The 12873-nt window shown below is 33.3% G+C and overlaps 1 protein-coding gene across 1 annotated transcript; it reads right to left on the bottom strand.

The window, feature by feature from the left end:
• Nucleotides 1-11388: 11388 nt before the first annotated feature.
• Nucleotides 11389-12435, bottom strand: LOC113769324. Its single transcript, XM_027313782.1, has one exon. The coding sequence runs from the start codon at nucleotides 12433-12435 to the stop codon at nucleotides 11389-11391; it is 1047 nt and encodes a 348-aa protein (XP_027169583.1).
• Nucleotides 12436-12873: the final 438 nt, after the last annotated feature.

Raw genomic sequence — 12873 nt, 5'->3', positions numbered from 1 at the left:
AATAGTAGATATTAAAAAAGAGGTCAAGTACTAATTTTAGACTTTTGATAGATTAACTAATATATTGTATGTTTATACAAATTAAAGTTACTATAACAATGCCCAGATCCTACATTAATTCAAACATGCACAGCAAGATGGACATGTAATGTAGATGTCAAAACTATTCTATCCATTTCAAATTACCTTCAAGAACTATACTATCTTCTTTATCAAATCTAAATTAGTAATTAATCCCAAATAAATTAATTGATGCGCATCTTTTAGCCAATTAAGCAATGCTAACGTCATCACAATACAAAATCTTTTTTCCTCATGCGCGGTATTGTTTGCCTCACTTTACTCTCGCTAATCACGATGACCATTTCATGCTCACCTACTTGACAACATAATATAAGAATGAATTAGAAGGTAACTAATCATACTATAACCACTATTTATATGATAACAACAAAAAAGTCATAAGTAAATACTCCATCTGTCCTATTTTTATTAGTTTTGATTTCTATTTTGGTTTGTTCTAAATTATTTGTCATAGTCTAAAAAGGAATATGAAAAAAACTAGTCTCCCCTTTTTACCCCTTATTTAATTTTTATAAGAGCATTAATATCATATTTCAACATTAAATGATCTAACAAACCATTAAAAAATTAAAAAATTCAAAAGCGATAAACAAAATTTGAAGTTAAATTAAAGGTTAATCATAGAAAGAGTTATTTGTTGATTAGTCAAAGATTAAATTTTTTAAATTATGCACAAAGTTAGCCACGACGAATAAAATGTGACGAAGTGAGTATGATTTTATCTACTACCCAAGATAATTGATCGAGACAAAATATTATCACTATCAATAGTTTTATTTACACTAAATATCCATTTTTTTACCATATCTACAAATAACAATTATTATAATAATCAATAAAACTTCTGATATTCAAAAAAGTATTATTAAAAGTATCAAACATCATTGATATTAAATTTTTACAAATGATATACAACCGATAAGAAATGACTACAAACATGACCAGCATGTATCCTATTTAGACCCACACCCATTCAAAATTTGGCCAATAGTTAGTCTATTTAAAATTTAGTTAACAACATAATAAATTAACTTATACGTTATATGCTTATACAAATAAAATTTACTACTCCCTCCGTCCCATTAAAACTGTCATACTTTCCTTTTTGGTCTGTCCCAAAATTATGTCATCTTACCAAATTTGGCTAATAATTTTGTAACACATTCCAATTTTTACCCTTCATGCACTTGCACAAGAAATCTTTAAATAATGTTGTGGGTCCTACTTTCTCTTTGATTTAGGCACAAAAGATAATATATTGGCCCCACATGTACCTTCAAATATTCAAATGGTTTTAAAGTTACACATTTTCCCACCAATAAATGAAGGATAGAAACGGAAAGCAAACACAATTCCTTCACTCTTTGACCACTGTTGATAAAAAACACAATTCCCCAAAAGTGACAAACTTATTGGGACGGAGGGAGTATTAGAATATCATCCAAAACTGACAGTAAATCTAATATAACCCATATACATGCACATAAAATGGAAGTGTCAAAACTATTCTATCCGTATAAAAAATATTCGAAGAAGGAATAGCGAAAGAGTAGAGATTTGTGCGGGAGAGTGGAAGAAATAATAAGATATGTCTATGTGAGAATTTTATTTTTGTGTATAGTTACAGAGCTCGGGACGGATTCAAAACTATTGTATTCTTATCAAATTATCTTGAAGACCTCTAGTGCTCTTTTTTTCAATCATAAATCGATAAACAATTCTAAAGAGACTAATTGATGTGCATTCTTCACCCAATCAAATAATGTTAACTTTCAATTTTTCACTCAATCAATACAGTTTTCATGGAGCGCGGTGCTATTTGGCTCACTATACTAATTTGAAAAATATAACTATATCTATAATACATAGATTTGCTAATAAACATTTTTTTTTTCACAATATCAATAACCTCATTATTGGTCTTTTGAATACACAGTGCATCACTAAGAAGAAATATGGCGAGTAACTTTATTAAATTATCATCAATTTCAACTCTCAAATACAGTTCTAACATCTTTTCCCCATCTATTTAGAATTGTACTTCAAAGTCTTAAATAGAAAAATGATTAAATATTAGATATTGAAAAGGGATCAAGTACTGATTTTAAACTTTTGATAAATTAATTAATATATTGCATATTCATACAAATGAAAGTTAATAAAGTAATACCACATCCTACATTAATTTAAACATAGTACATAAAGATGCACATGTAATGTGGGCGTTAAAATTATTCTATTGATATCAAGTTACCTTCAAGATTATTGCATATCTTCAATAAATACTATAATTATTGCAATATAAAATCTTCATCATACACGATATTGTTTGCCTTACCGTGCTCTCACCAATTATCATGATCATTTCATACTTATATATTTGATAACATAATATAAAAATGGATTATAAGATAACAAGTCATACTATAATATCTAATTATATGATAACAATAGAAGAGTCATAAGTAAATACTCTATTTGTCCCATTTTATTAGTCTTGATTTCTAGTTCGGTTTGTTCTAAATTATTTTTCATAGTCTAAAAGGAAAAATAACAAAAAAAAAAAAATCTTGTTTTACCCCTTATTCCATTTTCAAAAGAGCATTAGTATCATGTTTCAACATTAAATATTTTAACAAATAATTATACAATTTAAAATTTTAAAAGCAAAAAATAAAATTTGAAATAAAATTAGATAATCACGAAAAAGTTATTTGTTGGTTGTCAAAAATTCAATTTCTTAAATTATTTGTAAAGTTGACCAAAACAAGTAAAATATGATAGATGGAGTATGATTTTATCTAATACCCAACACAATTGACATACATCTTTCACACAATCAAGTAATGTTAAGGCTATCGCAACATTAAATTCTTTTCATTGGGCAGAATATTATTTAACTCACTATACTCTAACCAATTATTAGGACCACTTATAGTTTACCTATTTGATACTATTTATACAATACTCCTGTTACCCTATAAATTTTTAAAATTATGAAATCACAATATGAGAATCAATTATAATCTAATTGATAACTAGTTATACTATAACCACTAACTACATGATAACAATAGAAGAGTGATAGTTAAATATAATTGTATCTAATATCCATATAATTGTTTGAGACAAATACTATCATCAGCGATAGTTTGATTTATATTAAAATATGTATCCACGTCTTGCATTATATTTACAAATAACAATCACTATAAAAAAAATAAAACTTCTAAAACCCAACAAACTATTACAAAAAGTATCAAATGTCACTTGTATTGAATTTTTCAATCTATATATATTCAGTAAGAAATAACTATAAATATGACAAATATGCATCCAATTTAGACTGATACTCATTTAAAATTTAGTAAAAAACCTTTAAAAGATAATAAAACCAACTTTAAAAATGATGATTATGACAAAAAAATCAACTACATAAAGCCATAATATACATCATTTTTTTAACAAATAATAAAATTAAAATTACTTTTTCTAACAGCAAAAAAGATATTCTTTTTATCATCACACACTTTTTTTTTTACACTCAACATTCATGATTGTACTCAACTAAAATTAGTAGAAATTTCATAAATATTCATAGTTGTACTCAATTAAAGTAAATAGAAGTTTCAAGAGCATTTATGAGTACATGGTTGTACTCAACTAAAGAAAGTAACAAAAGCATTGATGGTACTTTAATGGTTGTCCAAACACCCAAAATATCAACAGTAACAAAATTTCTTGTCAAACCACCAACACCGAGTCGACTGGTTGAAAATTTTCTTCAATTGATCAAACTCTTTATCAGTAAATTGATGAATCATCACCTTCACATTTGCAATGCCAGCGGGAGATAATTCTCCTAAATTCTCCATCCATTCACGCCAGTGCCTACTATGGCTATTTCTTGTTCTTATACTTTCTTATAGGAAAATTTGCCAAATTGGTCCCTCACATTTTCATAAAAAACTTTTTTAGTCCCTAACATTTAAAATCAGCCAGAATAGTTTCTAACATATAAATTATGAGTCAATTGGGTCCTAATACTCGTATTTGCTCTTTTTTCCGGCTAAAAATAGCACACCGGCATAATTTCAAGGGCAAAATTGAAAACATTCGTTAATCCATAATTTTGCATCTCTCAAACTCTTCCACCGCTTCTTCAATTGGTTCTCAGCCTACTGCTACTTCATAATTTCTTCTTCTTGTTTATTCTTGAATTCCAACTGCAGTTTCCATTCTTCTTTTTGCTTAAATCCCGAGACATTGGGATTTGTCTGCGAAGCAACAAGAGAAGGGGGTCAGCAAATTGTTAAACCTAATACAACCAAGCTCCCAAAACTCTACAGAGCAGCAATGGAAGGAGATTGGAAAGAAGCTAGTTGCCAATTTCATTCCAATCAAAATGCAAAGACAGCAAAAATCTCCAACCTTCGCATGACAACCCTTCATGTGGCAGTTAGCTGTGGCCGATCGAAGTTTGTGCAGAAGCTTGTGAAGGAGTTAGCTATGGAGCAGCTTGAAGCCGCAGACCAACTTGGCCGAACTGCTCTTCATCACGCGGCCTTAGCTGCCAAAGCAATGGTGACTAAGAACCCAATTTTGCCTTACCTTGGGGATGTGAACAATCATACTCCCCTCTTCTATGCTGCTAAATGGCGAAAACCATCAGAAAGAAAGAGAATGGTGGAAAATTATGGATTAACAAATGTTTTAAATTTTGCCCTTGAGATTATGCCGGTGTGCTATTTTTAGTCGAAAAAAAGAGCAAATACGAGCATTAGGACCAAACTGACTCATAATTTATATGTTAGGAACTATTCTGACTGATTTTAAATGTTAGGACTAAAAAGTTTTTTGTGAAAATGTTAGGGACCAATTTGGCAAATTTCCCTTTCTTAGATAGCATAAATGGAACTTCATCAATCACATATAGAAGATGAAACAACTTCAAAACCAAATGTCCCTTAAAAAAGATAGAGAATTTAATAACTCCTTTTGATACAGTGCATAAAAGGTGAAACTGTGATGATCAACACAATAAGTGAAAGGATCTCCTTACTCTATATTTGGCAACACCAAATAATCAATGCTGGACCTGATTTTCATCCATTTCAATACAGGCACATAGGTTGACATGGGTCTTGAAATTCATGTCATCATACTTATTGAATTTCAAGTCATAAATTTTTTTTTATCACTAGAATTCTCCACAACATTCTTGATTGCGCAAAAAAATAATTTTATATTTTTAAAATTTTTTTACTATAATATACTCCATATTACATCAAAACATCTCTACCTATCACAAGTAGCTCAAAAAACCTTTCATCGATGTAGTTTGTATCAATATTAGCAATAATCTTATAAAAATTCATGAAAATGATGATATAAAGGGATTTCAACCTAGACCATAAAAGAAGAATTAAGGGATTTCAACCTAGACCATAATAGTGAGAAGAATCAAGGATTTCAATCTAGGCCTTTGATGCTTCAAAAGAACCTGAACCTTTGATGTTTTAGAAGAATCAAGGGATTTCGATCTGAACAATAGAAATGAGAAATTTTTTCTTGAACACCTCCATTGAGTATATCAATATATTTTTTTACATTTATATTTAGTGATGATAGATGGATACTCTTCCCTCTATTGTATGCTGTAGAAATTTTCATTGTGAGATTCAAAAGAGTGGGAGTTTTGATTGTAATATTTCTAAAACTAATGATGAAATTCCTAAGAGAAAGAATCTTGATTGTAACATTTTCAAGAGAAAAAAGTAAAATAACTAACAAGTTATGGAAACAAATATCCACAAGAAAAGAAGACAAAAAGTGAGTCTAGGAAGTCTTTTTGACTTATAGTATGGAATGATAAATCGAATTGTAGTATTCTTTCAATTTTGAGAAATCTCTAAAAATTATACAATCTACCTAATTTAAAAAATGTAACTATAGTTTCAATATATAGATTTACTAATAAATATTTTTCCATTTTTTCCACAATGTTCATAATTTTATAATTAGCCTTTAAATGTCATTGTACAATGCATCATCAAGAAGAAATATGGCAAATAACTTCTTTAAATAATCATCAATCTCTACTTTCAAATCCGATTCTAACATCTTTTCTCTTTCTATTTAGAATTTTACTTCAAAGTTTTGGTTTGTGACTTATTATGGTATTGATCGCGAATTCGATGTAATTAGAGTTGTAAATGATGTCGTGACGTATGATTCTATTATTTTATTTTACAATTTTTGTAAAATAAATGCTGGACTTGATTTTCATCCATTTTAGTACAAGCACATAAGTTGACATGGGTCTTGAAATCCAAGTTGTCATACTTATAGAATTCCAAGTCATAAAATTTTTATATCAGTAGAATTCTCCACAACATTCTTGATAGCGCCAAAAAATAATTTTATATTTTTTAAAATATTCTTACTATAATATAGTCCATATTACGTCAAAACATCTCTACCTATCACAAGTAGTTCAAAAAACCTTTCATCGTTTTAGTTTGCATCAATATCAAAAATAATCTTATAAAAATTCTTGGAAATGATGATATAAAGGGATTTCAACGCGAACCATAAAAGAAGAATTAAGGGATTTCAATCTAGACTATAAAAGTGAGAAGAATCAAGGGATTTCAATCTAGACCTTTGATGCTTTAGAAAGAACCTGAACCTTTGACGTTTTAGAAGAATCAAGGGATTTTGACCTGAACCATAAAAAGGAGAAATTTTTGCTTGAACACCTCCATTGAGTATATCAATGTATTTTTTTATATTTATATTTACTGATAATGGATGGATACTCATCCCTTTATTGTATGCTGTAGAAATTTTGATTGTGAGATTCATAAGAGTCGGAGTTTTGATTGCAATATTTCTAAAACTAATTATGAGATTTCTAAGAGAAAAAATCTTGATTGTAACATTGTCTTGGGAAAAGAGTAGAATAACTAACAAGTTATATAAACAAATATCCAAGGGTAGTGAAGACAAAAAGTGAGTCTAGGGAGTCTGTTTGACTTATAGTATGGAGTGATAAATCGAATTGTAGTATTCTTTCTATTTTGAGAAATCTCTAAAAATTATACAATCTACCTAATTTAAAAAACGTAACTATAGTTTCAATATATAGATTTACCAATAAATATTTTACTATTTTTTTCACAATGCCCATAATTTTATAATTAGCCCTTTAAATGTCATTGTACAGTGCATCATTAAGAAGCAATATGACATATAACTTCTTTAAATAATCATCAATCTCTACTTTCAAATTCGATTCTAACATCTTTTCTTTTTCTATTTAGAATTGTACGTCAAAGTTTTAGTTTGTGGCTTATTATGATATTGATTGCGGATTCGATGTAATTAGAGCTGTGAATGATGTGGTGACATACGATTCCACTAGTTTAAGCAAATTGGGACTAAAGTCACAATGGAGGTAAATCCTTTCTACTGCTTTTGCTTTGATACTTCGAGTCTGTTGATTTAAGCTTGAACAAAGGTTAACCTACTGGTACTTTGTTCTTGTAATTTTAAAATTTAAGCGCTTATATTGAATTATGATAATTTTGGGTGTCTCAATTACTAAATAAACTGGCTGCTTTCATAGTTGAGGATCCCACTTGATGTAGACTCTAAATTTGTCGTTCAGAGCATTTGCAGAATGATGGTATCTTTACTGTTTTTGTATGATCTTGTCCAGCATTTTAGTGGACAAATAGGTTTTTACCGACTTGATAGATAAAAATATGGATTTTGTTGTGTGCATTGTCTAAAGTCTATCACATGAATTGTAGCTACACAGAGTTCTGCCTCCTTTCATGTCTCAAACTTGTTTTAGTTGCTGTTGGGCTTGATAAAGTTTCGGTGTTGTTAATTAGAATGGCCAAACAAGTTTATATTTCCTTGATTACCTTTCGATTGGATTCTCGGATAACTTAACAAGAAAGCAAATGGATAGTAAAGATGCTATGGCCCCACTTTGATCTGTTCAAATTTTTCCTGGCCATAATAGGAATATAAGTAGACAGGCTTCAAGTTACTTTCATTTGGATTTTGGAACTATCCATGTTTTTCACCGACAATTCAGGAGGGCACACTATCTTGTAACTTGTATGTGGTATTTTAAATGGTGTCTCAAGAAACATGTTGGAATCGTTACTTTTATGAGAAGTTCAATTGCCATTGGGCATCATCAAATTGAGGTTAGAGTTGTTGTTTATATCTAAAGAATGATGTTATCTATCTCCAGTACGCCCACGTCCCATGGCATGGTAATGTTGTGAGGACTCGGAAAATTATGTGCATACTTCAAAATATGGTAATGTTGTTATTAGAAATATTATATTTAACAAATAAATGGTTAAATTAAATGCATACTTGAATTCCTATAAAATTAAAAATTTTAAAAATTAATAATAATAAACTAAATAATAGAATGGTGTATAAAATTTTAGAAATCAAATAAACATATTATAGGCATATTGCAAATCGTGACCATTGAATTTATTATATAATTGAATAAGTACATGTCCAGTTAATTTCTTTAAAAATGAATGTATGAAAATTTACTAGAGTAATGTAAGCAAATTTTTCCAGGGAAATACAAACAAGGTTAAAAGATGAAATTACCCTCGGAACCTAAATGAATAACCATGCAGGCCAAGCAAGATAAGTTATTAGCAATTTTGACAATAGGAACCGAGGGGAAAAACGAACAATGGGAGAATCTGGAATTGAGTGGAAGTAAGGCTAAACAAAGCCTGGGCGGTGATCAAATAATTGCCAAAATAATTGGGCGGTGATCAAAGATGAACCAAAGGAAGGCAGCTGCCAATGAGCTGCTAAGTCCACGCGGTGACTAGTGGAGCAAATAGAGATTGCTTCATAAGTTGGGCGGTGACCGAAAGAAAAGCTAAGAGAAACCTCGAAGTGTTCAGCACCGAATGGAGAATTAGGAACCGAGTAGCACTTATCCTTTGTCTGCCATTAACAACCGAGAGAGAGGAAAAATATTTCTGGTTCTTCTTTGTTTCCAGCTTGCAACCGAGAGAGTGAGGGAGAGAGTTAGACATTTGCTAGCTTCATTTCTCCAGCTCGCAACCAAGGGAGTGAACGAGAGAGTGACCATTCCTTTTACCACTTCAACCATGAGAACCAGTCACCGAACAGGAAGGAAGAAAGCACCATCCACAAGGCAAGAAGGAATGGAGTCTATCGAGCTAAGAGTGGGAGAGAGAAACCAGAATTTTATTTTCCTAACTTAGAGCCATAAGAACCAGAGGTAAACTACTGTCTTCCTCTTCCATTTCTTCTACGTTTAGCTAGTAGTCTTTTAGACTGAGTTGGAACCAAGTAAAGAAGGAAACTTTCTAGAAAGCAAAGATCAACAAAGCTGGAAATGTCCGTTTGAAGTTGTTATCCGATATTTGATGAGCTAAGCTGTAATTTTCTGGTTGTTTCTTAGGTTGCATATCTTATATACACTCTCTAGCCATATATCTTGATATACATGCAGATTATATCTTCAAATAAAACATGTTAAGGTGAAATTATGATGAACTGCTGGCTGGAATTCTTGATACAATGAAGGATGATTGCCGATGGGGTAAAGTTGGAAAGAATTTTGGTTTCTGGCCAAAAGTTTTGTTGCAATTGGTTAGGACTTGTTTGGGGCACCATCGGTGACCTTAATCTGATCATGCATGTAATGTTTGAAGTGCTAAAAGCAAGAAAAAAAATGAGTTCTAGCCCAGGAAAATTCTGTTCAATGACTGATTAGTTGTTGGAGAAATTCTGTGACAGCCGAGGGAGTACGGAACTGGACTTGCAGCATGTAATCTGAATTTTCTTTGGAGAATTATGCTAGGAATGTATGAAATATGTTCATCTCTGATCTTATAGGATATTTATCTCCAAAACTAGTAAAAACATTGATAAACTTGGCTGGAAATGTCAAAGAAACCTGCTGGAACCTGTTGGGATGGCCGAAAGAGAGAAATGGTGAAATTTTCCAGTTTTCTCCATGGATTTTGGAGCTGTAAATTGCATATTGTTATTGTTCACACCTTATAATAATTTAATATTGACATGCATGTAACACTTGAAAGTTTAAAAGTAAGAAAAGATGAACTTTAGAGCAGGAACAAATCTGGAACACTAAGACAGCAAACTAGGAGGAAAGAAGAACGCTCCAACTTTGGTTATTTTCTTGGAAATTTTGCTAGATCATAACTGAAGTCCATGCTTTATGCCTTGTCTAATGTTTCTAGAGTGATCCATGTAAGATTTAGAGCTGGTTTGTGTTTGTTTTATAGCTGGTTTACTTGCTGGAATTGCTCCAGCTTTGGCCAAGAGAAAAGGAGTTTGGTTTTCCAACTTATATCAGAATTTTTAGTAATTTGACTTGCAGAAATCCTGTTATGTGCTCATTCTTTGGTGTATGTATTTTGTAACATATGTTTGTTTAAGAGTGAAAACTTAAGGAACATTGCTGGAATTTTTAATGAGGGCTGAGGAGAGGGAGAGCAAGGGAAATTTCAGCTTTAACTCCCTAACTTTGGTTACTAATAAGTATATCCTTGCTTCATATACCTCTTAACATCTATAACTAGACATGCATGAGGTACGCGTTGAGTTTTAATTTAGAAAAGACTAATTTAGGAGGAAACAGAAGAAGTGAACCTGGACAATTATTCTACGTTTGAGACTAAATCTTAACCTTAATTAATTTTGGTTTTAACTTGAGTTGCTCGGTAGATTTTATACAATATTATTGTGCTTGAACTTAGCCCAAATATACTAAAGTGAATGATATATGTACTTTGGGTATCTTCTAACGATTAAACTTGGTATAACCAACTTAGAATCGGGATTGGGGATGAAAGTAACTGCACTTAGTGACTTTTTTTTTTTTTTTTGTAGTCGAATAGACACTTGTTGATTAGATTCTCCAATATGTTCACAGCTAAAAGGCCTTTGAAAAAACACCCAAAGAGAACCCTCACTGTTAACAATACAACCATCCATCTTCAATTTGACCCTAAACCGTTGCGCCTCTACCACAGGGAGCTTAGGTTCACAAATCGCAATTATTTGAATCGAAAAATCAGCAATAAGTCTTTTTAAACAACGAAAATTTGGGGCACGAGAGATACCCCGAATATTCCAAAAAATGAAATTAATCATTGCATAACTCTACAGAAGAGCTTGAAGACACTTTTGTCTTAGATCGTAAAGCGCGGTCAGTAGGAGCCGGAGCACGTGTACCTTTGTGTTTAAACTTCACGATTGCATTCTCCTCCCCTCCGCGTGAACCTTTGCCTGAACTTGCTGAACTAATGGATCCAAATTAAAGATGTCAATAACCAACGACCCCGCCTCCCTCTGCCCACCCACCACTCTGCTTCGCGGCGACAAATTCCCTGCTACCCGCTCTACATGCTGAATCTCCTCCTCCTCCCCCTCTGATCCCACTGCAAGCCCATCCGTTCTGTTACTTTCCTCCCCATCCTGCTCATACTGGGTTGTCGCTGCAACTTGACCATCTAGTGTGTTCCCCGCCTTGCCCGTAGCCTCAGTGCAAGGTGACGTTAACGAAGGCCGTACCACCAGCGCCTCCTGTCCATCACAACTCTGGTCGAGCTCCTTCTCTGCCTCCACCACAGGAGCTAACAAGGCTCCCTCAGCCTGCGCGCCAGACTGCCCAGCCAAAGCATCTCTCGCCTCCGCTGCCGCTGGATGGGCCGAGTGTCTGCCCAGAGCCTCAGCCGTCGCCGTTGCCGTTGGCTCGTCAGCTATCGCCGACGAGTCAGCAGGCATTGCAAGGTTTGCAGACACGGAGCCCCCAGCCAAACCCACGTCAGTAAGACTTCCGACGTTACCAGCCCGCTTGGGGCGAAAGCTCACAGCCTGCGTCTCCTGTCGTTGCGGCTCCCGTTTCTGCATAGCTGCCTGCAACTCTGGATGTTTCACATGACATCCTCCCATGTCATGGCCCTGACGGAAGCAGAAGGAGCAATAGATCGGCAAATTTTCAGGCTGCAGCACTTGCCAAAACCCCTCGGAATCACCTGTCCCAACTCCAACCCATACACATTTGGGGAGAGGCTGCATCAGGTCAACCTCCACACATACACGAGCTACACTTGGTCGAGCCAGCGAAGTGGTTGCAGCATGCATGAACAATGGCCTACCCAAGCAAGAGACTACGTGGAACAGACATTCCTTCTTGAAGAAATGAATCGGAAGCTTCGGGAGAGAAAACCAAACTGGAACAATTGATGGTTCTTTGTCGACATGGAATAATGAAGTCCATTTGAATACCCGCATCGAGCACCCCACCACATACCAGACGTTTCTTCCCCAAATTCTGTGAAAATCCGTCTCACAAGCCAGACGAATCAGCACATGTCTCTGATCAGCTGCACTTAGTGACTATTCCTAGAATTATACCATAATCATAGTACTTGAAATTTGTCTCAGGAACTACCAGTGGGCGTGAAAGCAATCTAGAGACCGAAGTGCAATTTGTTTGACTAAGTGAGTGTTTCCGAATTTGTGTGTTTAATTGTTTATGTTTATTTAAGTGAAATTATGTGATAGATGTTCTTATTATGGAATATTGCTAGTGATTCATTGTGAAGTATATCCCTCGCCTTCTAAGTCGGGGTGTACTTTATCGCACTCAACTTAGTTGAGTTTGAAGGTTGATAATTGACTAAATGTTACTATAAGTGTGCATGAATGTAAGCCGTATGTGTACTTTAT

Source organism: Coffea eugenioides, chromosome 4 (genome assembly GCF_003713205.1).
Source record: "Coffea eugenioides isolate CCC68of chromosome 4, Ceug_1.0, whole genome shotgun sequence".
Taxonomy (NCBI): Eukaryota; Viridiplantae; Streptophyta; class Magnoliopsida; order Gentianales; family Rubiaceae; genus Coffea; species Coffea eugenioides.
Note: the sequence above shows the minus strand (reverse complement) of the source record. Positions and strands in the feature narration are given on the sequence as shown.